General features: G+C 38.9%; 1 protein-coding gene across 1 annotated transcript; it reads left to right on the forward strand.

The window, feature by feature from the left end:
• Window positions 1-1,798: 1,798 nt before the first annotated feature.
• On the forward strand, window positions 1,799-21,743 carry LOC109253702 (60S ribosomal protein L13-like). The gene is given in 4 exon segments (XM_053891977.1): window positions 1,799-1,854; window positions 1,856-2,446; window positions 21,429-21,510; window positions 21,594-21,743. Coding segments are annotated over 4 exon segments (879 nt in total).
• The last annotated feature ends 1,238 nt before the right edge of the window (window positions 21,744-22,981 follow it).

The raw sequence follows: 22,981 nt of genomic DNA on the forward strand, positions 1-22,981 counted from the left end.
AATATAATCCTTATCCAAATACCAACAACATCTTTCACAGAACTAGAACATATGGAGCTACAAAAGACCCCCAATAGCCAAAGCAAAATCTTGAAAAAGAAAAGCAAAGCTGGAGGCATCACAATTTGGAAATTCAGGTTATATTACAAAGCTTTAATGATCAAGATAGTATGGTACTGGCACAAAAACAGACACATAGGTCAACAGAACAGAATAGAAAATTCAGAAATAAACCCACAATTTATGGTCAATTAACCTTTGACAAAGCAGTAAAGAATATACAATAGGAAAAAGTCTGTTCAACAACTGGTGCTGGAAAAACTTGACAGCAACATGCAAAAGAATGAAACTGGATCACTTTGTTACACCATACACAAAAATAAATTCAAAATGGATTAAAGACCCAAATATGAGACCTGAAATCATAAAAATCCTAGAAGCGAGCATAGGCAGTAATTTCTCTGACATTGGCCGTGGCACCTTTTTTCTAGATAGGTCCACTAGGGCAAGGGAAACAAAAGCAAAAATAAACTATTGGGACAAAATAAAACGTTTTTGCACAGCAGGGGAAACAATCAACAAAACAAAAAGGCAGCCTACGGAATGGGAGAAGATGTTTGCAAATGACATATCTGATAAGGGTTAGTATCCAAAATATATGAAGAACTTAAAAAACTCAACATCCAAAAAGCAAGTAAGCCAATTAAAAATGGGCAGAAGACACAAACAGACATTGTTCCAAAGAAGACATACATGTGGCCAATCACTAATCATCAGGGAAATGCAAATTAAAACTACAATGAGATTGGGGCGCCTAGCTGGCTCAGTCGGTTAAGCGTCCGACTTCAGCTCAGGTCATGATCTCGTGGTTTGTGAGTTCGAGCACCGTGTCGGGCTCTGTGCTGACAGCTTGGAGCCTGGAGCCTGCTTCGGATTCTGCCTGCCCCTCCCTCCCTCTCCCTCTCTCTCTCTCTCTCTCTCTCTCTCTCTCTCCCCTGCTCACACTCTCTATGTCTCTCAATAATAAATAAATGTTAAAAAAAAAAAAAGCTGGGAAAAAAAACTACAATGAGATAGTACCTCACAACTGTCAGAATGGCTAAAATCAACAACACAGGAAACAACAGGTGTTGGTGAGGATGTGGAGAAAAAGGAACCCTCTTGCACTGCTAGTGGGAATGCAAACTGATGCAGCCACTGCGGAAAATAGCATGGATGTTCCTCAAAAAGTTAAAAATAGAACCACCCCATGATTCAGCAATTGAACTATTAGGTATTTACCCAAAGAACATATAAATATTAATTCAGAGGAATACATGCACCCATATGTTTATAGCAGCATTATTTACAATAGCAAAGATATATAATCAGCCCATGTGTCCATTGATAGATGAATGGATAAAGAAGATGTGTATATATACAATGGAAAATTATTTAGTCATAAAAAGAGTGAAATCTTGCCATTTGCAAGGACATGGACTAGAAAGTATAATGCTAAGTGACATAAGTCAGTCAGAGAAAGACAAATACCATATGATTTCACTCATATGTGGAATTTAAGAAACCAAGCAAATGAGCAAAGGAAAAATAAAAGAGAGATAAAGAAACCAAGAAACACACTTAACTATAGAGAACAAACTGATGGTTACCAGAGGGGAGATAGGAGGGGATGAGTGAAATAGGTGATGGGGATTAAGGAATACACTTGTCCTGATGAGCACTGGGTGATTAAAATAAAAACTTTAAGAATATATATAGTTATTTTCCTGCAGAGGAGGAAGGCCTGTAGGCAGCAGCCATGGCACCCAGCCCGAATGGCATGATGTTGAAGCCCCACTTCCATAAGGACTGGCAGTGGCATGGCCTCATGGTTCAACCAGCCAGCGGGGAAGATCTGCAGACTCAAGGTCGGGAAGCCAAAGCAAGGCCCAGAGCCTCCATGTCCGGACCCATCCAGCCCATCCCATGGTGCCCCCACAGTGAGGTATCACACCAAAGTGCAAGTTGGCAGGGGCTTCAGCACGGAAGGGCTATGGGTGGCTGGCCTACACAAGAAGGTGGCATGGACCATTGGAATCTCAGTGAGTCCAAGAAGGTGGAACATGTCCACAGAGTCCCTGCAGGCCAATGTGAAGTGGCTGAAGGAGTATGGCTCCAAGCTCATCCTCTTCCCCAAGAAGCCATCAGCCCCTAAGGAGGGAGATGGCTCTGCTGAAGAACTCAAATTGGCTACCCAGTTGACAGGACCAGTCATGCCCATGTGGAATGTCTGTAAGAAGGAGAAAGCCAGAGTCATTAGAGAGGAGAACTTCAAGGCATTCGCTGGTCTTCACGTGGTCCATGCCCATGCCTGGCTCTTTGGCATCTGGGCAAAAAGAGCCAAGGAAGCTGCAGAACAGGATGTTGAGAAGAAAAAAATAAAGTATCACTGGCAACTTGTGATTATGTATATGTATATGTATGGTTAATATGTAATGTTATATGTATATGTGATATGTAATGTCATATGTATATATAATGTCATATGTATATGTAAAGTCATATATATGTGTGTGTGTGTGTATATATATATATATATATATATATATATATATATATAAAATGTCAGTGACTTCCAGTTTATAAGTTTTTCTTTGCTCAAATATCATTCACTCTCTTTGTTTCATCATATTGGTGATTTCCTTCTTATTCTATATACTATAGAAACCCACAGATATAATCATTCTGTCATAACCTTCAACATACACAAGGCTATATTTCAATTATATCTCAATACAGCGGCAGGGGGGAGAAACCTAAAAATAAGTGTTTGCTCAGCTCATGCAAAAAAGTCCTAGAATAATAATATCTAAATTTTATTCAAGATATTTTCACAAATACCATCTCATTTGATCTTCACAACAATGTGAAGTCACTTTACAGATGAGAAATTCAAGGATCTGGAAGCTCAAAGATTCTCCCAAGGTTGCACAGCTGGTAAGTGGTAGAAGTGGGACTAAAACCCATCTCTGACCCCAAAGCGTGTAGATTTTGCACTGCGCCACGTCCATAACAGAAGCAGATACAGATTTTCTCAACATCTTTTTCATGATGCTCACTCACACTTGAGCTGTGAAGTCTGTGGCTGAGTCATTCTTTCCTTTTCTGCTCGCTTTTGTGTGCCCCTGTGTTAGCCCATTCCTGCATTACAGCTCCACAAATGACCCTCATAAACTGACTTCAAGTCACCTTAGCTTATCTGTCTATAATCTCTCAAACACATGACAACTATCTTCCCTTCTTGCACCTGAGAAAATGTCAGTAGCCTTGCTTGATTTTGTTTCTTCCCTATATTACCCAGACTCTCTCAGTCTATTGCAGACGTTTGTCATTTGCTCTTTGATTTTCTCTATTTCTGTTCTAATTTCTTTATTCATTTTCTGTGCTCTCCATTAGTTTGTTCTAAAATTGAAAATATATTTTTCTCTTCAAAGCATTTGGCTTCATTTCTTTCCTTGAGAGCTTTCTTCAAATTATTTTTTCATCTGTACCAATCCTCTCTGACAGCTTGAAATGAAAGCTGGGCTTCTCTCCCCTTGACCATTCCTCATCATTTTCAATGCCTTTTCTTTACTTATATGAATTTGCTCATCTCCCATTTACCTCTGCCAAATTTCCAAGCTTTTAAGAAATTAATTTCAGCTATTACCATTGCATGATCAGAAAAAGTGCTATCTTTCATTTTATACATCGGACCTCTACTCTCTCTTGCATATAAATCCTGTCAACCCTCCTGGATCACTTCCCTTTTATGTGAGCATTCTGCAAAGTGTTAGCATACGCTTCCAAATTATCTTTCAAGTCTACATTTTTACACACAATTTTCTAAGTATTCAGCTCCACTGGTCAATTTCCAATTATCTCTGGCCCTATTCCCTCTTCTGAGATGTAATTGAAATGTCCCTCTTCTCCAAAACCACTCTACTTTATGAAGAATGAAGAAAGGGCACCGAATCCTTAATTTACAAATCCAAGCTGTTCTTCTGTCTAATTGACATCCTCCATCATGCCTTCCAATTCAGATCTCCTATCTTTGAGACATTTACATGATGATATTTTACCAAAAATCCTCTGTTGTAGTATCTTTCTCCTTTTCAATAACAGAAAAACTCAAACAAACCATGTCATATGAATAATGGACTAGTACTATAAGCAAGCAACAGCATGTTGCAGAGATAGAGTAATTGGATAAATTATTTGTGGGTAAGAAAAATATGGATTATTTCTATGACAGATGAATTTGAGGTAGGTTTGGAAGCATAACTAAAATTTTAATAAGCAAAGTGTGGTATGGGAAACAATCATGTCATATTCATTCCAAATGGCAAGAAAAACTGCACCAAAGTGTAAATTCTTGTCATAGGGTGTATTTCAGAATGGCTGCTCCCATTGGCTGAAAGATAGTTTGCTAGTATTATAAATTAAGGACAGATATCATATGTTTTCACTCATATGTGGATCTTGAGAAACTTAACAGAAGACCAGTGGGGGAAGGGAAGGGGGAAAAAATAGTTACAGACAGAGGGAGGGAGGCAAACCATAAGAGACTCTTAAATACAGAGAACAAACTGAGGGTTGATGGGGGGTGGGGGAGAGGGGAAAAGGGGTGATGGGCATTGAGGAAGGCATTTGTTGGGATGAGCACTGGGTATTGTATGTAAGCCAATTTGACAATAAATTATATTATAAATAAATAAATTAATTAATTAATTAATTAAATAGTAGGAAAAAAAGAAAGATAAAGTGGGGCACATTCTAGAGCATATTGTTAGCCTTAGAAGTTCAGTTTTATCCTATAGTAAAGAATAAACCATTGGAAGTTTTTTAAATGGTGGTAACATAATAGACTTTCAAATCTTTACTGAACGAGTGAATGAGTGAATCAAAGATAAATCCAAATGTTTTATTTGGGTTACTAGGAAGAGAGCAAAAGTCTTAACAAGGGAAAGAAAGAAGGGTACCTGCTGGCTTTGGTCAAAACCAAACATAATTGGATATAACTGAATGTAAGTTGCTTGAGAGCCATTCAATCGAGCTGTTCATCAAATATATGGATATGCAGGGCTGACAGGCTTAATACACAGATAAAAATTGGAAGTCCACCACACAGAAATGAGAGTTAAAACTGTAGAGGTGAGTGAAATCACCAAACACTAAGTCAGAGAAAAGATCAGAAGGAGTATTCATGGAGAATACCCACACTTACGGAGTAGGGAGAGAAAGAAGCAAGTTAAGGAGAAAAAGCATTGTATGAGAGTCAGAAAAAGAATCCAGAGGCCGAAATATTATTGAAGCCAAAGAAATAAGGAATTTAAAGGAAGGAGGTGTTTACCAATGCTGAATGTTTCCAAGATACAGAGGAGGATGAGTTGTTTTTTTTTCTTAATATGAAATTTGTTGTCAAATTGGTTTCCATACAACACCCAGTGCTCATCCCAACAGGTGCCCTCAGAGGAGGATGAGTTCTAAGAAGCATTAAGTATGACAATTAGGAAGTCATCAGAAATCTTTAAATAAGATATTTCAATAGACTGGAAGGTGCAGGAGCTAGATGGTAGGTGTGAAAATGTAGAGGCAGCAATTGTAGGCTACTCTATAGGGAAGGCTGGTAATAAAAGAAAGGTAAGAAATGAGACAGTTCATGAATTTATAAGGATGAAAGGATGAAAGTTCTTAGAACTGGAGAATCCACTGTATGATTTTAGGCATAAGGAAAGGAGTTTGGTATAAAGTAGGATATACACATGCACACACTTGTGTGTACATATATGGATATATGTGTGTATTTGGAGGGAGAGAAAGGCAAGGAGAGTGGGAGGGAGAAGGGGGAAGGGAAGGAAAGAAGTAAAGGAAGCAGGGAGGGGAATAAAAATATAGGGTAAAAATGATAGCATGGGAAGTGAGGATAACTACTGAAGCAAGATCCAGAAAAATCAAGAAGAAGTGGAATCAGTTAACCATGTACATGCAGTAATTAGCTCTGACAAGAAGGCAGGTGGGAGCTTCTTCCTCAGAGGTAGAAAAAAAGGATAGGTTCCGATACAGAAAAGAGTTAAAGTTAAGGGAGAAAAAGAAACAAATAGATATTCCTCTCTGACCAATTTGAATTTCTATTACCCATTTCTCTATTCCCACTACTTCCAAGTCTTGGACTCCATCTTCAGGGAACCTGTAGTATTTACTTTCCTGCACTGCAGATGTTTTACGTAGCAAACCAACATTGTCTTTTTCTTTCAGCAAACACTAGTTTACCCCACCTATTTTTTGCTGTCCTTCTGTTTTATTATTTCCCTTTACTCCTTTCTCTATCCCTACCTGATGTCCATTTTTATTCTTTACTTCAACATAAACGCATGATCCGCATACATTCGTTCCTGAATCTCTCCTTTTCATAGACTTTTCCTGAGTAGTGAAGATTATGGCTAGTGATTGCTATGTTTTTAAAAAGGTTGAACTGTGATAGAAAGTGATATCCAGAGAAGGGATAGGATAGTGGGAAAAAAACTGGAACATATTTGTAGGATAAGAGTCAACAGAAAAGGAAGTGAGGTACTAAAAACAAAACAAAACAAAGAAATTGATTCTAGAGCAAGTGGAAGGAAATGAAATCCAGAGCACAGATAGAAGGACTTTTCATAAAGAAATGAGGATACTTTTCCACTGAAGCAGGAGGTAAAGAGTCAGTGATGGGTCACATGCATATGTGTTTGTAGGAGGAAGGAAAAGACCTCTATTCTCTGGAATAGTAGGGACGCCAAGTACTAAAAATGAAGGTAGAAGTGATAAAGTAAAAGATGGGAGGAGGCTCATAGAGGTTCCAACAAGCTATTGTGGGAAATGGAGGAGAGAGTACACTAGGAAAACATCAGATTATCATACAGCATGGAGGGTCAAAGACAGCTTGAGATCCATAAATATTAAGAAGCACAAATCCACATAGTTGTGATATCTCATCTTAGCAATACTTAGCAGCCTACATGTAGGAAAAGATGGCCTGAATAAGGCCTAAGTGTAGAAAAAGAGTTGAATTAATTCAGGTGAAATTAAGCTAGAGATGGATTCCAATGTCCCAAGAGAGTATGTTGTGCTTGAAAAACGACAGGGGTTTGTTATGGCTGAAAGCATAGTATATGAAGCTGGAAAATTTTCATCAGGAACCTAATTATTGGTGTTCTCCTTTGGCAATGGGGATTTATTGAAGTGTTTTCAGCATGAGAATGACTTGATCAGCCCTGTATTTTGAAAATATCACTAGGGAATATGTGTGGAGGGTAGACTTGGAGGAGATATTGGAGGCACAGAGGCTATTTAAGAAGTCATTTCAACAGTATAGATGAGAAGACCTACACAGAAGTGGGCATGGAGAAGAGGAAATGGATTAGAGAGATGTACAGAGACATTTGTTTGAGAATAACTTGGAGAAACCTTGGGGACTAAATGAGATTTTAATTTATTTCAATTATTGTATTTCTTCCTACAGTTCCCTATTACTCTACTCTGCAGCATAAGTGATCCTTCTTCTGGTAAAAGCCAAGAGAAAAAAGCTTAGAACTAAATGTAACTAAAAGTCATAGATGATTACATTTTGTAATGCAGTCTGAAGTCTGGAATTGTGAGGCCTCCAGCTTTGGTTTTCATTTTCAACATTACATTGGCTATTCGGGTTTTTTTCTGGTTGCATACAAATTTTAGGATTGCTTATTCTAGCTCTGTGAAGAATGCTGGTGTTATTTTGATAGGGATTGGATTGAATATGTAGATTGCTTTGGGTAGTATAGACATTTTAACAGTATTTTTTCTTCCAGTCCATGAGCATGGAATGTTTTTCCATTTCTTTGTGTCTTCTTCAATTTCTTTCATAAGGTTTTTATAGTTTTCAACTTACAGATCTTTTAACTCTTGAATCCAGAAATGGACCCACAAATGTATGGCCAACTAATCTTCGACAAAGCAGGAAAGGGTATCAAATGGAAAAAAGACAGTCTCTTCAGCAAATGGTGCTGGGAAAACTGGACAGCGACATGCAGAAGAATGAATCTGGACCACTTTCTTACACCATACACAAAAATAAACTCAAAATGGATATAAGACCTAAATGTGAGGCAGGAAAACATCAAAATCCTAGAGGGGAGAGCAGGCAAAAACCTTTGACCTCGGCCACAGCAGCTTCTTACTAGACATGTCTCTGGAGGCAAGGGAAATAAAAACATATATGAACTATTGGGACCTCACCAAGATAAAAATCTTCTGCACAGTGAAGGAAACAATCAACAAAACTAAAAGGCAACCAACAGAAGGGGAGAAGATATTTGCAGATGACATATTGGATAAAGGTTTAGTATCCAAAATCTATAAAGAACAACTCAGGAAACAACAGATGTTGGTGAGGATGTGGAGAAAGGGGAACATTCGTGTACTGTTTGTGGGAATGCAAACTGGTGCTACTCTGGAAAACAGTATGGAGGTTCCTCAAAAAATTAAAAATAGAATTACCATACAACTTAGCAAGTGCACTACTAGGTATTTATCCAAAAGATACAAAAATGCAGATTCAAAGAGCACGTGCATCCCAATGTGTATAGCAATGCTGTCAACAATAGCCAAATTGTGGAAAGAGCCAAAATGTCCATTGACTATGAATGGATAAAGATGTGTTATATATACAAAATGGAATACTATGTGGTGATCAAAAAAGAATGAAATCTTGCTATTTGCAACATACATGGATGGAACTGGAGGGTATTATGCTAAGTGAAATAAGTCAGAGAACGACAAATATCATACGATTTCATTCATGTGGAATTTGAGAAACTCAACAGATGAACACAGGGGAAGGGAGGTAAGAATAAGATAAAAACAGAGAGAGCGGCAAACTATAAGAGACTATAAAGAACAAACCGAGGGTTGCTGGAAGGGAGGTGGGGGGGGGATGGGCTAAATGGGTAATAGGCATTAAGGAGAGCACTTGTTGGGATGAGCACTGGGTGTTATATGTAAGTAATGAATCCCTGGTTTCTACTGAAACCAAGACTATATGTTAACTAACTTGAATTTAAATAAGTAAATTTCTTAAAAAAGAAGAATAAAGAAAACTCATAGAGTATTCTTGAAATTTGAGCAGTCTAATGGAAAGACCATGGGCTTTGGAGTAAGACTGACCTGGGTTCTAAACCCATGCACCACCACTTAATATCTGCACGGTTTAGCATTATTAACTTCACTGAGCTTTAATTTCTTCCCGTGTAAAAAGAGGATCATATATATTGTCCAGAGCTATTGTTGAGTTTAAATGAAATACTGAATACACGTGTAGGAGGTAGGTGGTTTGAACAATTCCTGGTATATAGTAAATGCTCAACAAATGGTAGTTAGTTCTGTTTCCATTGTTTTGTTACTAATAGTATCTTTGCTATTACCTCAGTGTTCATGTAGTGCTTTTGCCAGGTTCTGCTGCCCTGTAGAGGCCAGTTTTATAGTGTCACAGCCCATTCCTGGCTTTGCACTGAAGTCATACTAAGCCACACTGTAGACCGATGGCTCCTCAATTATTGCTAAATAAGCCACTGTGCTTTAAGTACCCTGTGTGCTTTAGGTCACATGGTGTAGAGGACCTTCCCTGCCTCTTCTCCCCCCACTGAGTCAACTGGCACTAGATTTACACCAATGGCAGAGGCTGTCCCTCAAATCAGACTGCATTTTCCTGGCAAATAAAACCATACCACACATAGATACCTTCTCAAATCACGTGTTTAATGGTTGCCACACTGTTTGTACAATAAACCTCATGCCATTCTATATGTTATATCGATATTTTCCTAGATATGCCTCACCTACAGTTGCCTGAAAAAGTACCGAATGGAAGAAGGCTCTCAAGTCCTATCAAATAAGTGGCTCCTCCAAAAGCAAAATCTTAGCAGCCAAGACCCCTCTAACTGCATCATGGGCAGTTGTCACTGAAATAACATCTGCCAAATGAGTGGCTGCCCACAGAGACTGCCCTTCACATAACCTTTGGTATGTAGTTGTGCCTCTAATTACACCCTGTGAATACAGAAATCTTGCCATATAGTGGCTCTCCTCAGATTATACATGTACAGACATGATCAAAATAGTTTGCTATATTCTTCTAAAATCCACTATGGTTCCTTTAACAGAAGTAGCATGTTTGGGGTTCTGTCCTCAGGAAGTTACTGGGATGTTGCTCTAAAGGATTATTTTTCCAGAACTTTAAGTGATAACCTGAGTTAGAGGTACAAAATAGTTTGTGCATGACTGGAAATCAAAATGTTAGGGATTTTCCAGAAATTTCCTTCAGCATTACCCCTAAGGCCTTCAATTAAGAAGACTTCTGATAAGACCTTATTAGGTGCTCTTGCCAATGGTTTCAATCAGGCAGATATTCTAGAATGTTCCTTCGCCCAAGCTAGAAATGAGCTTAATGGCATTCTCCATGCTCACATGGAAAAGTCTGATTTCATCTTTAGTCTTTTGAGTACAGGAAGTCACTGTATGTCTACCTAAAAGTCCAAATTGAGGAATAACTGGGTGTCCCAGAGCTTGCTCAAAAATTAGAGACGACGAAAGAACGTTGGAAAAAAAAAATTAAAAAAAAAAAAAAAAAAAAAATTAGAGACGACGAAGTACCATTTTCAGTCCTACATCATCATTGTTCAATGTCTAGTTGTTGGACAAAGTGCCCCTGGCCTGGAATATTGAAAAGAAGACAGATGAATCTCTTCCACAGCAGCATTTTATTGGTCTACCCCTTGCATTTCTAAAGAACAGTGCTGGGGGAAATAACTTAAAATGACAGACACTGGAAAAAGGGATAGATGCTCCCAAGGAAACATGAATGAATTTCATGCTAAGGCATGTAAACATTATCTTTAAGGCTAAGAATGTCCACTAAATGATTTCAAGCAGAGAAGTAACATGGTTAGATTTACATTTGAGATAGGCTCTGGTTGTTGGGTGGAGAATAAACGGGAGAAGTCAACATTGCATGTGGGGAGAATGTCTATAAGGCCATTGCAGTAATCCAAGTGAGAGAAGATGGTGGCCAGTGATGAGTAATTTGGAAAATTGCGTGAATTCAAGAGATATTTAGAAAACAGAATGAAATGAGTGAGGTAATTGGATGAGAAAGAAGATGGAAAGAAGAATGTGTCCCAGATGGTACCACCAGTTTGATGACTTGAACAAGGTGGTACTATTTACTAAGATGGGAAATACTGGAAAATGAGCAAGTCTGTGAGGCAAAGAAGGGGTATGGTAGGTAAGGTTTTGGCATGGGGTATAAGTATCGAGGATAGTGGGTGGCAAGGAGAGTAAGGAAAATACTAGCTTCTTTGAAAACTTCGAGTTTAAGATGTCTGATGGATATTCAGGTGGCTATATATAGAAGAGCTGGTTGCATATATATGTGGAGCTCAGAAGAAAAATCTGGGAATATATATTCTGAAATCTGCATGCAGATGGTAGTTGAAAGCATATGTCCCTTTTAATTGGCCCCTTTAATTTCTCCTCTCATGCCCATGGCCCAAGGAGCTCTGCCTAAAACGTAATCCCACCAATCCCTGAATTACTAAGAATTATTTAATCTTCTTCCTCATGTCTTCTTACCCAGCCCAGGCCTCAGTGGCACCATCTGATATATCCCTCAGGAGACTGAGCAAAATTCTCTGCATCCCACACAGTTGTTTGCAGGTTCTACTGATACCCAGAGCTTTGAACCTCTAATGGCACAAGGGTGCCCTCCAGTGTTCAGCACGATGCATTCAGGGGCAAAGAGAGAACAGAATTAGGAACCTTTGCCTTCAACCAGCACCGCTGCCCCGCCCCTCTTGCTTTTGGGGAAATTCACTAACAACATGGAACACCAGATTAGGAAGGAATCTACGTACTTCAGATTCTGGCAGGATATGAGGAGAGTTGAGCTTGCAATATATTTCTTCAGTAGTCCCACCAGTTAGGAGATAACCTGTAATGCCATTTGTTGAGTGGAAAGAATAAGCCCTGCATTCTGGATTCTCAGCAAGTCACAGGGGGAAACAAGATGGATTGGTCAGAGTCCTATTATTTTTTTCAGAAATAACAAGCCTCAGAGCATGAATACAGATATGTCTGCAAAAGTAAAGAAAGAAAGGAAGCCATGCCACAGGCCTCCTGGACATGCTAGCCTCTGAAAATGTACCAAAGCAAGGCTAATCACTTTGTTCACCAATTCCAATGCCACCACTGGAAACTCATTGCTATACTAACCAGGGTCCCAGAGTGAGAGCAGAAGATTCACCTTTTACCCTTACCTACAAAAGGCAGTGAGGAGGGCATTTTATAACAGAATTCTGGGTGGTATGCTGCGGCCTTTACACTGGTAACCGCATACCAATGTCATCCTAGTTTAAATGGAACTCTCTTAGTTGGGAGGAATAGAGATAATTATATTGACATGCTCATAAGAAAACATGGAAAAAATAGTATTATCAGTGTGTTACTGCTCATATAGACTTCCTAGTCTATTGCCTTTACAGAGTAAGATCCAAGTACCTCACTATATCCTAAGGAAATCTATGCTCTTTATCTTACACTGCACTTCTGCCTTAAGTAACAGCTATGCCCACTATGGCCCTACACCATCTGTCTCTTCCTTACCTGGGATTTGAGACAAATACACCACTTACCAGAAAGCATTTTCAGAATTGAAGGCAAAACTGCATGGGAATATGATTAATCTGGGATCTAAGGCCCATGGTTACATCAGGCACTTGAATTGTTTCCCTAAGCCTGAGGCCAAGTCCTTCCAATACCAGAGTGCTTACTATTTATCAGGGGAATGGTACAATGCTAGGTATATCACATTTCTATAATCCTTTGATTTTACCGGACATCCCAAATCACCAGGTTTTGAGGCCAGATCATCTGCCCTAACGAGCATGTCCTGGCACATCATGCAAACTGATACCTTTAAGGGCATCCGTATCCAGCCATAATTTTAAAAAATGATCAGGGTTCCTGGATGCCTCAGTCAGTTAAGCATCTGACTCCTGATTTCGGCTCAGGTCATGATCTCATGGTTTGTGAGTTTGAGCCCTGCATCAGGCTCTATGCTAACAGTACAGGGACTGCTTGGGATTCTTTCCCTCTCTCTCTATCCCTCTCCTGCTCACTCTCTTTCTCTCTCTCCCTCTCTCTCTCTGTCTCTCTTCTCTCAAATAAATAAGTAAACTTAAAAAAATGATCTCGCAGCAGAAGTCCATGCTGGTGCTGGACTAAAAGTAGGGTATACCCCAAAACAAAAATGAAAAGAACAGACTAATAGGTTTCCCCCTAATTTAGAAAGTCTGACCTCAAATACCATGCCTATGTCCAGTGATCTTTCAAGATGTTGACTAAAGTTCACGTAGGCTTTTGGGGCATCCATATCTATACATCCTCCAATACAGTAGCATCTGGGAGACCTGTGGCCAAAACAAGAAATACCTTTGGGAAGTCAAGAATATAATATACTGCTCATAGCCCCTATATGTGTCTCTAAGATTCCACAACATGAGAATTTATCATTAACTTGCATCCCTGCCACTGCCATATCTTCAATCTGGTGATTATGGAATTCCTCACTAAAAATTCCTCACACTTTATCCTTATTCTGGTTCTTAATCCTTTCGCATCCATAATAATTTAAATTATTCATCTATGTAGTTTCCAGGATCTTTGAAGCTTCTAAGATCAAGTTTGAAGAGTACCATTGAAAGTCCTTCATCATGGTATCCATTATTAATGCCTAAATGGAGCACAACCAATTTTTAAGGAATACTTCTGATGTTCTATCTATGGATAACTCAATACTTCCACCTACTCAGAAGAATTGGACTGCAACATAAAACATCCTTTTATATAAAATACCTCTTACAAAGCAACCATGTTTTCTACCCCCAGGATAGCTAATACCTGCTAACTGGTCAATACTATGGGAACTACAAGATCTTCACAAGGGCTTGAAGCCAAGGCTGGTATACACTGAGGGAGGATATTCATATGAAAAATTCTATGTAACTGCTTACAGGCAAGTACCTACCACCCACACTGAAGGATGATCAGTTGGGACTTTTTGAGGTGATAGCAAGTCAACTATCTTGTTCTTTTGATGCCAACTGACCTCTTCATTTGCATACATTTTACTTTCCACCATTCTCTAGAATGTCTGTTCACTGGGAACCTAGGCTCACTGCCCACTCCCAAGCAGACCCAACAAACTAGCGAGGAGAACCAGAGTACATCACAGGGGAAGGGATAGACTTTTGGCAGGAAAACTACCAAACCAATTGAGAAAACTATCGTCCACAAAAGCAGCCACAGAATCATACTTTCCGAAAATCTTCCAGAAGGCACTGTTTTCCATAGGTCAAATTTCTGACTTGCCTTTCCCAAAGAAAAAGGTAGTGAAGTAGCATGGTAATGTCAAAATATTTGACTGCTACCTACCCTCCATGTGTCTGACTGCATCAAAGAGCTCTGAAAAAAAAAAAAAAGACACAGCAAACATCCAAATTCTAGTTTAAATAACCTCCTCCTCTTGCATTAGCTATCTTTGGTCCCTGAGGCTCTTGGTTCTTCATTTTGGTTACAACTACCAAAAGTTAAGATATATAACTCTAGGACACATTTTTTCCTGAACAAGTTTAGAATGTCCCTGCCAACACTTTCCTTTTTAATTCATCTTCTTTGGGGTGCTTTCAACAGGATCAACCCAACTCTAGGTTGACACATTTTTTTCCTTATTAATGTCATAAGTAAGTTTTCTGCCTTTATTTGCTCTTTAAGATGACTCTGCATATCTCTGCTATAATTCCATTATGTGCTGATTTTCAAGCTATAATATCAAGGTCAGTTTCCCAACTGACGCTACAAGGAGCCCTACAATCACAGCTTTTTTTTTTTTTTTTTTTTTTTTTTTTTTTGTCTACAGGCACTTTCTGAAGTGTGGCACATGTAGAGGGAAACCAAGTAGAGTGAAACACTACCAGTAAGGTTGTGAAGACAGAGACTGTATTTTACAGAAGCTGAGGCAGCTAGAATTTTTAAAGCAGAGTATGAGAGAGGAAACTATGCAGAAAAATCACACCAGGAATCTCCTAAGGGTTCCCTGTGACTATTCTGTTGAATACTAAGATGTGCATGCATCAGGTAAAATGCCAAAAGGCTAGGCAAATAACAGTTAATAGAAAGATTTCAGTTGAATAATTTCTAGCACTCACATGCAGGGATAGGACACACTTGACTTCCATCCAGCTAAAGCAGATAAATGTTACTGAAACCTGAAGCACTCACTAGATTTCAGAGGAATTAGTTTCCTGTGGCTGCTGTAACAAATTATCACAAACTTGATGGCTTAAAACATTAGAAACCTATTCTTTCGCAGTTCTGGAGGCCAGTAGCACAAAATCAATGTGCCAACAGGGCTGCACTCCCCCCAGAGGTTCTATAGAATACTTTCCTTGCCTTTTCTAGCTTCTGGTGACTAATGGATGACTTAGCATTCCTTAACTTGTGGCTGTATCACTCCAATCTCTGCCTGCATCTTCACATCACCTTCTCCTGTATTTATGTATGTGTGTGTATGTGTGTGTGTGTGTGTGTATGTGTGTGTGTGTGTGTGTGTGTGTGTGTGTGTGTCAACTCCCTCTGCCTCGCTCTTATAAGGATACATGTGATTGCATGTAGAATCTACCCAGATAAGTCAAAATAAGTTCATCTTTTCAAGATCCAAACTTAATCACTTATTTACATATACAGTAATATTCACTCTTTTACAATAAAAGGTAATATTGATGGATTCTGGAGATTTAGAAGTGACTATATCTTTGAAGGCGGGAGCATTTTTCACCCTATAACACCTTAGCAGTAAGGCTACAATAAACCTGAAACAAGGCTCATATTTGATTCATCCTAACAAAGCTTGAAAAAAGCCTTGAGAGTAACACCTGCAAGATGGCAGAGTAGGAAGCTCAGGACCATCCTTCCCCTGACAAATATACCCATTTAGCAACAACTCATGGAGAAATTTTATTCGTGAGAAATCCAGAGATGAAGTGAAAGGTTCCTGTACTTTGAGTGACTGTGACACCAGACTCATCGAAGCTAGTCAGATGATGTGAGACATCTTGCCCAAGTCCTTGCCCCCAGTGCAATGCCAAATGATCAAAAAGAAATCCTCAGACTCCCGGCTTTTCTAGGGGAAAGGAAAGAGATGGTTTGCACATCCAGCACCACAACTTATCTGAGGGGCCTCCCCAGAGGATTGACTTCTGCCCTAATAGTCTTGGAGCTTGAATGTGTCCATCACAGTCTAGTAGGCTAGGGGAGAACAAAGACATCAGCTTAGGTTGGTTAGTGCCATATCTTTCCCTCGTGGCTCAGCACACAGGAATAGGAAGCAAACATTTTACTAGTGGGTTACTAGGGGTAATAATGAGTGGTGCAACTCCTATTTCCATCTCTTGATTCTTGGACCCATGAATCATGACTATCAGTGAAATAGCACCATACATACATATAGGACATTGATTCAGAGCATAGTCAGTCTCCTGTAGAACCTTGCCCCCGTCCTGCAAGGTATTGCCACTAGCCAGCAACGTAATCAAAGGGCAGTTTGACCATTCTATTGGGCCAGCTGCTTCATGATGATGAAGAACATAATAAGGCTAGTGAAATCCACGAGCAGGGCCATTACCACATTTCTTTTGCTGCGAAGTGAGTTCCTGGATCGGAAGCAATGATGTGTGGAATACCATTAGGGTACATAAGTAATTCTGTAAGTCCATGAATGGTAGTTTTGGCAGAAGCATGGCATAGAGAAGGCAAACCCTATCCAGAGCGTCTATTCCAGTAAGGACAAAACACTGACCCTCTCATGATCAACTTGGCATCAAATAGCTAGTGAAGAAGTATATATCAAAATTTTAATTTAAAAATATAGCATCATTTCTGATTGCTAAAAAAAAGTGAAAGACTTAGCTGTAAACCTAACAACATGCAAAGAAATTGTATGCTGAAAACTATACAAGAAAGGAAATTTTAAAAATCTAAATACATGGAGAGACATAGCATGCTTATGAATTGAAAGACTCAAAAGAATAAAGGTGTCAATCCTCCCCAAATTAATATATGTATGTAATATAATTCTTACCAAAACCCAAGCAAGATCTATTGTAGCCCATATGTATCTATTACACATAGGTATATAAACAATATACCTACAAAAATACCTCGCCTAGGTTTTGTTAGGAACTATTGTAAAATTTATATGAAAAGTCAAAGGAACTAGAATAGCTTATAAACAGTTTTAAAAAAGTACAAAGTGGGAGGAATAAATCTATCCAATTTCAAGATTTATTATGTAAATACAGTAATAATGACTGTATGGTATTGGCGGAGTGATAGACACATAGATTGATGAAGCAAAATAGAAAACCCAGAAATAGATATATACAAATATACCCAACTGATTTTGGCAAGGTGCAAAAGCAATTCACTAGAGGAAAGATAGCATTTTCAAAAATAAGTAGTATTGGAACAATTGGAAACCCAAAGGGAAAAAAGTGAACCTCAAACAAAGATTCACACTTTAAACAAAAGTTAACTCATTCTTTTGAGCTAATAAATGCTTGTTATCACTCTAAAAAAATTTACTCAATTTTCTATCTGAAACCAACAGCACGGACAACAAGAGCAAGAATAAATAAAATTAGACCAAGCCAACTTAAAGTTTCTGCATTGCAAAGAAAACAATCAACAAAATGAAAAGGCAACCTACGGAATGGGAAAAAATATTTGCAAACCATATATTTGATTGGTGGTTAACCCCAGAATATAGAATTAACTCTTACAAGTCAATAACAAAAAACCCACAAGTAACCCAATTCAAAAATGGGCATGGAACCCTTGTACACTGTTGGTGGAATGTAAACTGGTATAGTTACTATGGAAAACATGGAAGTCCTTTAAGAAATTAACAATAGAATTACCATCTAATCCAACAATTCCACTTCTGAATACAGTAAAGCCTTGGATTGTGAGTAACTTGTTCTTTGAGTGTTCTGCAAGATGAGCAAATATTTCTAATAAATTTTAACTTGACAATTGAGCAATGTCTTGCAATACCAGTAGTATGTGACTTCGAATGTCACATGATCACAGCTGAGCTGATGGGTCTTCTCTCTCCCTCTCTCTCTGCGGGACTGTGGGTGATCATCTCCCATGCTCGGGTGCTCGGTCTCAGGCTCCGGTGTTTCACACAAATCAGTGATTTTTCAGAACGTTGGAGGGTGCCCACAACTCATACTAGTGTATTTTTTGTCACTTCAGAGCGCTTATGGACAGTCCTTTGCTTTTCCTTAGAAGAATAAGCTTAGGAATGCTTTGCTTGATTCTAGGTTAGGCTGCCTGCAGATATAGACCCTTTCCTCTGCTGCCTTATTGCCAGTTACACTAAATACAGTATATGACAATATACTGTATTTATAGTATTCCATATATTTATAAACAAACAGAGTTTATTAATACTGTACTGTAGTCGACATCCATTAGTGATAGTGAAAGTCATCCTACACAATAACCCTCCTCTCTCGTTTCCCTCGCACCAGCCACGAAGGTTTTCAAAGGTAAGTGCAAGTTAATTTGTTTATTTTTCTTTATATTTTGTATTTTATTATTTTGTATTGTAATCATTTTTACATGAATATTTTTGGGCTGTGGAATGAACCATCTGAGTTTCCGTTATTTCTTATGGGGGAAATTCACTTTGATATACAAGTACTTTGGATTACAAGCATGTTTCTGGAACAAATTATGCTCACAAACCAAGGTTTTTACTGTATATATATCCAAAGGAAATGAAATCACTATCTCAAGGAGGTATCTGTACCTCCATGTTCATTGCAGCATTATTTACAATATCCAAGACATGGAAACAACCTAGATGTCCACTGACAGATGAATAAAGAAAATGTGATTATACACGTGTGTGTGTGTGTGTGTGTGTGTGTGTGTGTGTGTGTGTGTGTAAATTCTGACATTTGTGGCAACATGGATGGACCTTGAGGTAATTATCCTAAGTGAAGTAAGTCAGACATAGAAAGACAAATAAGGTATGATCTTATATAATCTAAAAAGTCAAACTCATAGAATCAGAGAATAGATTGGAGATTGCTGGGGCAAGGGGGTGGAGAAAATGGGTGATCTGGTCAAAGGTACAAACTTCCAGTTATAACATGAGTAAGTTCTGGGGATATAATATACAGCATAGTGACTATAGTTAACAATACTGTATTGTACACTTGAAAGTTGCCAAGAGAGTAAATATTTTTACCACACACAGGAAAAGGTAACCATATGAGATAAAGGATGTGTTAACTAATCTTACTGTGGTAACAATTTGGTAAGACATGCACATACCAAATCATCACACTGTATACCCTAAACATACACAATGTTATATGTCATTTATATCTCAATAAAGCTGGGGGAAAATAAGGTCAATTTTACTCCAGTAAGAAAGCCAAAGTTAACTGAGAATTTCTGAAGTATCCATTTTCATTCAAGATAATCCATATTGAAATCTATAGTACAATGATATACTGAGCTGGCTGCCTAGCAGATTGTTTTGCTTATATTTTTCCACATTTGTAACCAGAATACATTGGTTATTAAATACTAATATAATGGCTGTAATGGTTAATCAATGATTTACATAAAAATATGTCAAAGGAATAATCTGCCCCCCCTTAAAATGGGGAAAAGACCTGAATGGACATTTTTTTTCCAAAGATGACATACGAATGGCCAACAGCTTTATGAAAAGACTCTCAACATCACTCATAATCAGGGAAATGTAAATCAAAACCATAATGAGATGTCACTTCACACATGGTAAGGTGGCTATTACCCAAAAGTCAAAAGATAACAAGTGTTGGATAGGATGTGAAAAAAGGTAACCCTGCACGCTGTTGGCAGGAATGTAAATTGGTGCAGCCATTATCAAAGACATTATAGAAGTCCCTCAAAAAATTAAAAATAAAATTACCATATTATCTTGCAGTCCCACTTCTTAGTATATACACAAAGGAAATTAAAGCTGTATCTCAAAGAGATCTGCACTCCCATGTTCATTGCAGCATTGTTCATGAAAGCCAAGACATGGAAACAACATGAGTGTCCATCAACAGATAAATATATAAGGATGAGCTGGACAGATTCTTGTGATTGTTTCACAGTATACTTACCTCTAAACTCATGAAGTTGTATATATTATGTGCATCTTTTTATGTCAAAAATAATTTAAAACATAAATTGAAATCAAAAATTAGAAAAAGAAAAGTTAGAGAGGGAGAGAGCCAAACCATAAGAGACTCTTAAAAACTGAGAATAAACTGAGGGTTGATGGGGGGGGGGGGGGGAGGGGAGGGGGGGTGATGGGCATTGAGGAGGGCACCTGTTGGGAGGAGCACTGGGTGTTGTATGGAAACCAATTTGATAATAAATTTCATTTTTTAAAAAAACCAAAACTTAGAAAAAGAAATAAAAACTTTTAAAGACTACATTATTTTCTGATTCCTTTTATATCATATGTTCTGAATAAGCAAATCCAGAGACAAAAGTTAAATTAGTGGTTTCCAGAGAGTAGGAGATGGGGGTGACGAAGAGTGACTACTAGTGGGTATAGAATTTCTTTGGGGGTGATAAAATGTTTAGGTATTAGTTGTAATGGTTGGACAACATTGTGAATATACTAAATACACTGAATTGTACACTTTAAAATGGTTAATTTGTGGAGAGGCCAAGATGACAGAACAGCATGGAAGTCTTTTTCTGTGTCTCGCATCTATGAAATGCAGCCAGATCAACACTAAACCATCCTGCACACCTAGAAAACTGATTTGAGGATTAACACAACAATCTGTACAACGTGAACCACAGAACTCAGCAGGTACATGGCATGGAGAGGCGAACTGGGGAAGAGAGAAGCTGCAGAAGGCAGGGAGCTGTTTTAGTGTGTGGAGAGAGGACAGAGACAGGGGAGAGGCAGGGGGAATACAGGAAAAGCACCCCCCCAAAACCAGCTGGAGAGAACGTGGAAAAGTGGAAACAGCCGCAGGGAGTGAACTAAAAAGGGAGAAAGGAGAAAGGGGAGGGTTTAAATTCCATTAAGAAAAACTTTATAAACAGGGGGAGCGCAGAGTCTGAGGCTCCACAGCTCGATACCTGGCGGTGCTCTGGTGGGAAGGGTGAATCCCCAGGAGCAGAGTGGAATCTGGGGGTCTTCAGGCCACATGGGAAGCAGTTCCCCTACTGGGAGGACATCTGGTAGAGGTTGTACGGCCCCCCCCCAACAGGCAAAGGCCTCAGTGGACCTGGGAGAACAACCACATTTGCTGGTGCTGGAACAAGGTTGTTGGGGATGAAGCCTGGCACCAGGTATGTGTTGTGATTTTCCATAATCCTTGAAACGCTGCTGCTAAACAATCGCGTGAACTTTTTCTGGGGGGGCTGGCACTCAGCCACAGTCTCTGGGCCTCGGCAGCAGCACGGTCTCTCCAACATTCCTGGTTGCGGCCGACACCCGGCCGCTGCTCAGTGAGACCATTTGCAGCGGGGTGGAGCAGGTCAAAGCCGCAGTCCCTCGGGAAACACGGCCACATCTGAGATAAAACTCAGGAGGGAGGTGTCCCCAGGCAATCTGACAGCTTGGTCACGGACAGTGTAAAAGCGGGAAGTGGACGGAAGTGGGAGACAAAGGATAGGTGCGCAATTGCTGATTGGAGAGAACAGAGTTCCGATACTAAAGACTGGGTAGCTGGGTGATGCCATTTTCACCGCTCCCGCACATGTGCATACACACCTACAAGTGCCACAGCAACAACACCAGTAAGCTATTCAGCGCCATCCAGTGGAGAAAGGAGCTGATACACTAAGCCCCGCCCAACTGGGCCAACCTCGCTCTTCAGGAACACAAGTCTTTCTGCCTGCTTCCTTTATGGACTGTAAAGCACTTCATAGTTTGACTTCTGGGGAAAACGAAGTAATTTCAATCATATTTCAGTCTGTTTGTTGGTCCATCTATTCAATTTTCTTTTTTTTCTTTTTTTTCTCTTTTTCTTGAATACAGAAAGAGAAAAAATATATTTTTATTTTCACTTTTTATTAAAAATATTTTTCTTGGGGCATCTGGGTGGCTCAGCGGTTGGCATCCAACTTCGGCTCAGGTCATGATCTCACAGTTCAGTTTATGAGCTCGAGCCCCGCGTCCAGCTCTATGCTGACAGTTCAGAGCCTGGAGCCAGATTCACATTCTGTGTCTCCCTCTTTGCCCCTCCCCATTCATGATCTGTCTCTCTGTCTCTCCAAAATGAATAAATGTTAAACAATTAAAAATTTTTTTTTCTTTAATTTTTTTCTACTATATTTTTTTACGTTCACGTAAATATTTTCAAATTCTATTTTACTTCCATCATTTCATTTAATTCTAATTCACTGTATTCATTTTTCAAATTTTCAAATTATTTCCTTTTTTTTTTCTTTCCCCTTTTGTCTCTAATCTGCCGAGCAGAAATAAAAACAAGCAGAAATAAAAACAATAATGAGAATATTATGAGCAACTATATGCCCATAAAATGGGTAATCTGGAAGAAATGGACAAATTCCTAGAAACATATATACTACCAAAACTGAAACAGGAAGAAATAGAAAATTTAAACAAACCCATAACCAGTAAGAAAATCGAATTAGTAATAAAAAAAATGTGCCAAAAAACAAGAGTCCAGGGCCAGATGGCTTTCCAGGCGAATTCCTCCAAACATTTAAGGAAGAGTTAACTCCTATTCTCTTGAAACTGTTCCAAAAAATAGAAATGGAAGGAAAACTTCCAAACTCTTTCTATGAAGCCAGC

The sequence above is a fragment of the Panthera pardus genome, unplaced genomic scaffold (assembly GCF_024362965.1).
Source record: "Panthera pardus isolate Hobbes unplaced genomic scaffold, ASM2436296v1 HiC_scaffold_27, whole genome shotgun sequence".
Taxonomy (NCBI): Eukaryota; Metazoa; Chordata; class Mammalia; order Carnivora; family Felidae; genus Panthera; species Panthera pardus.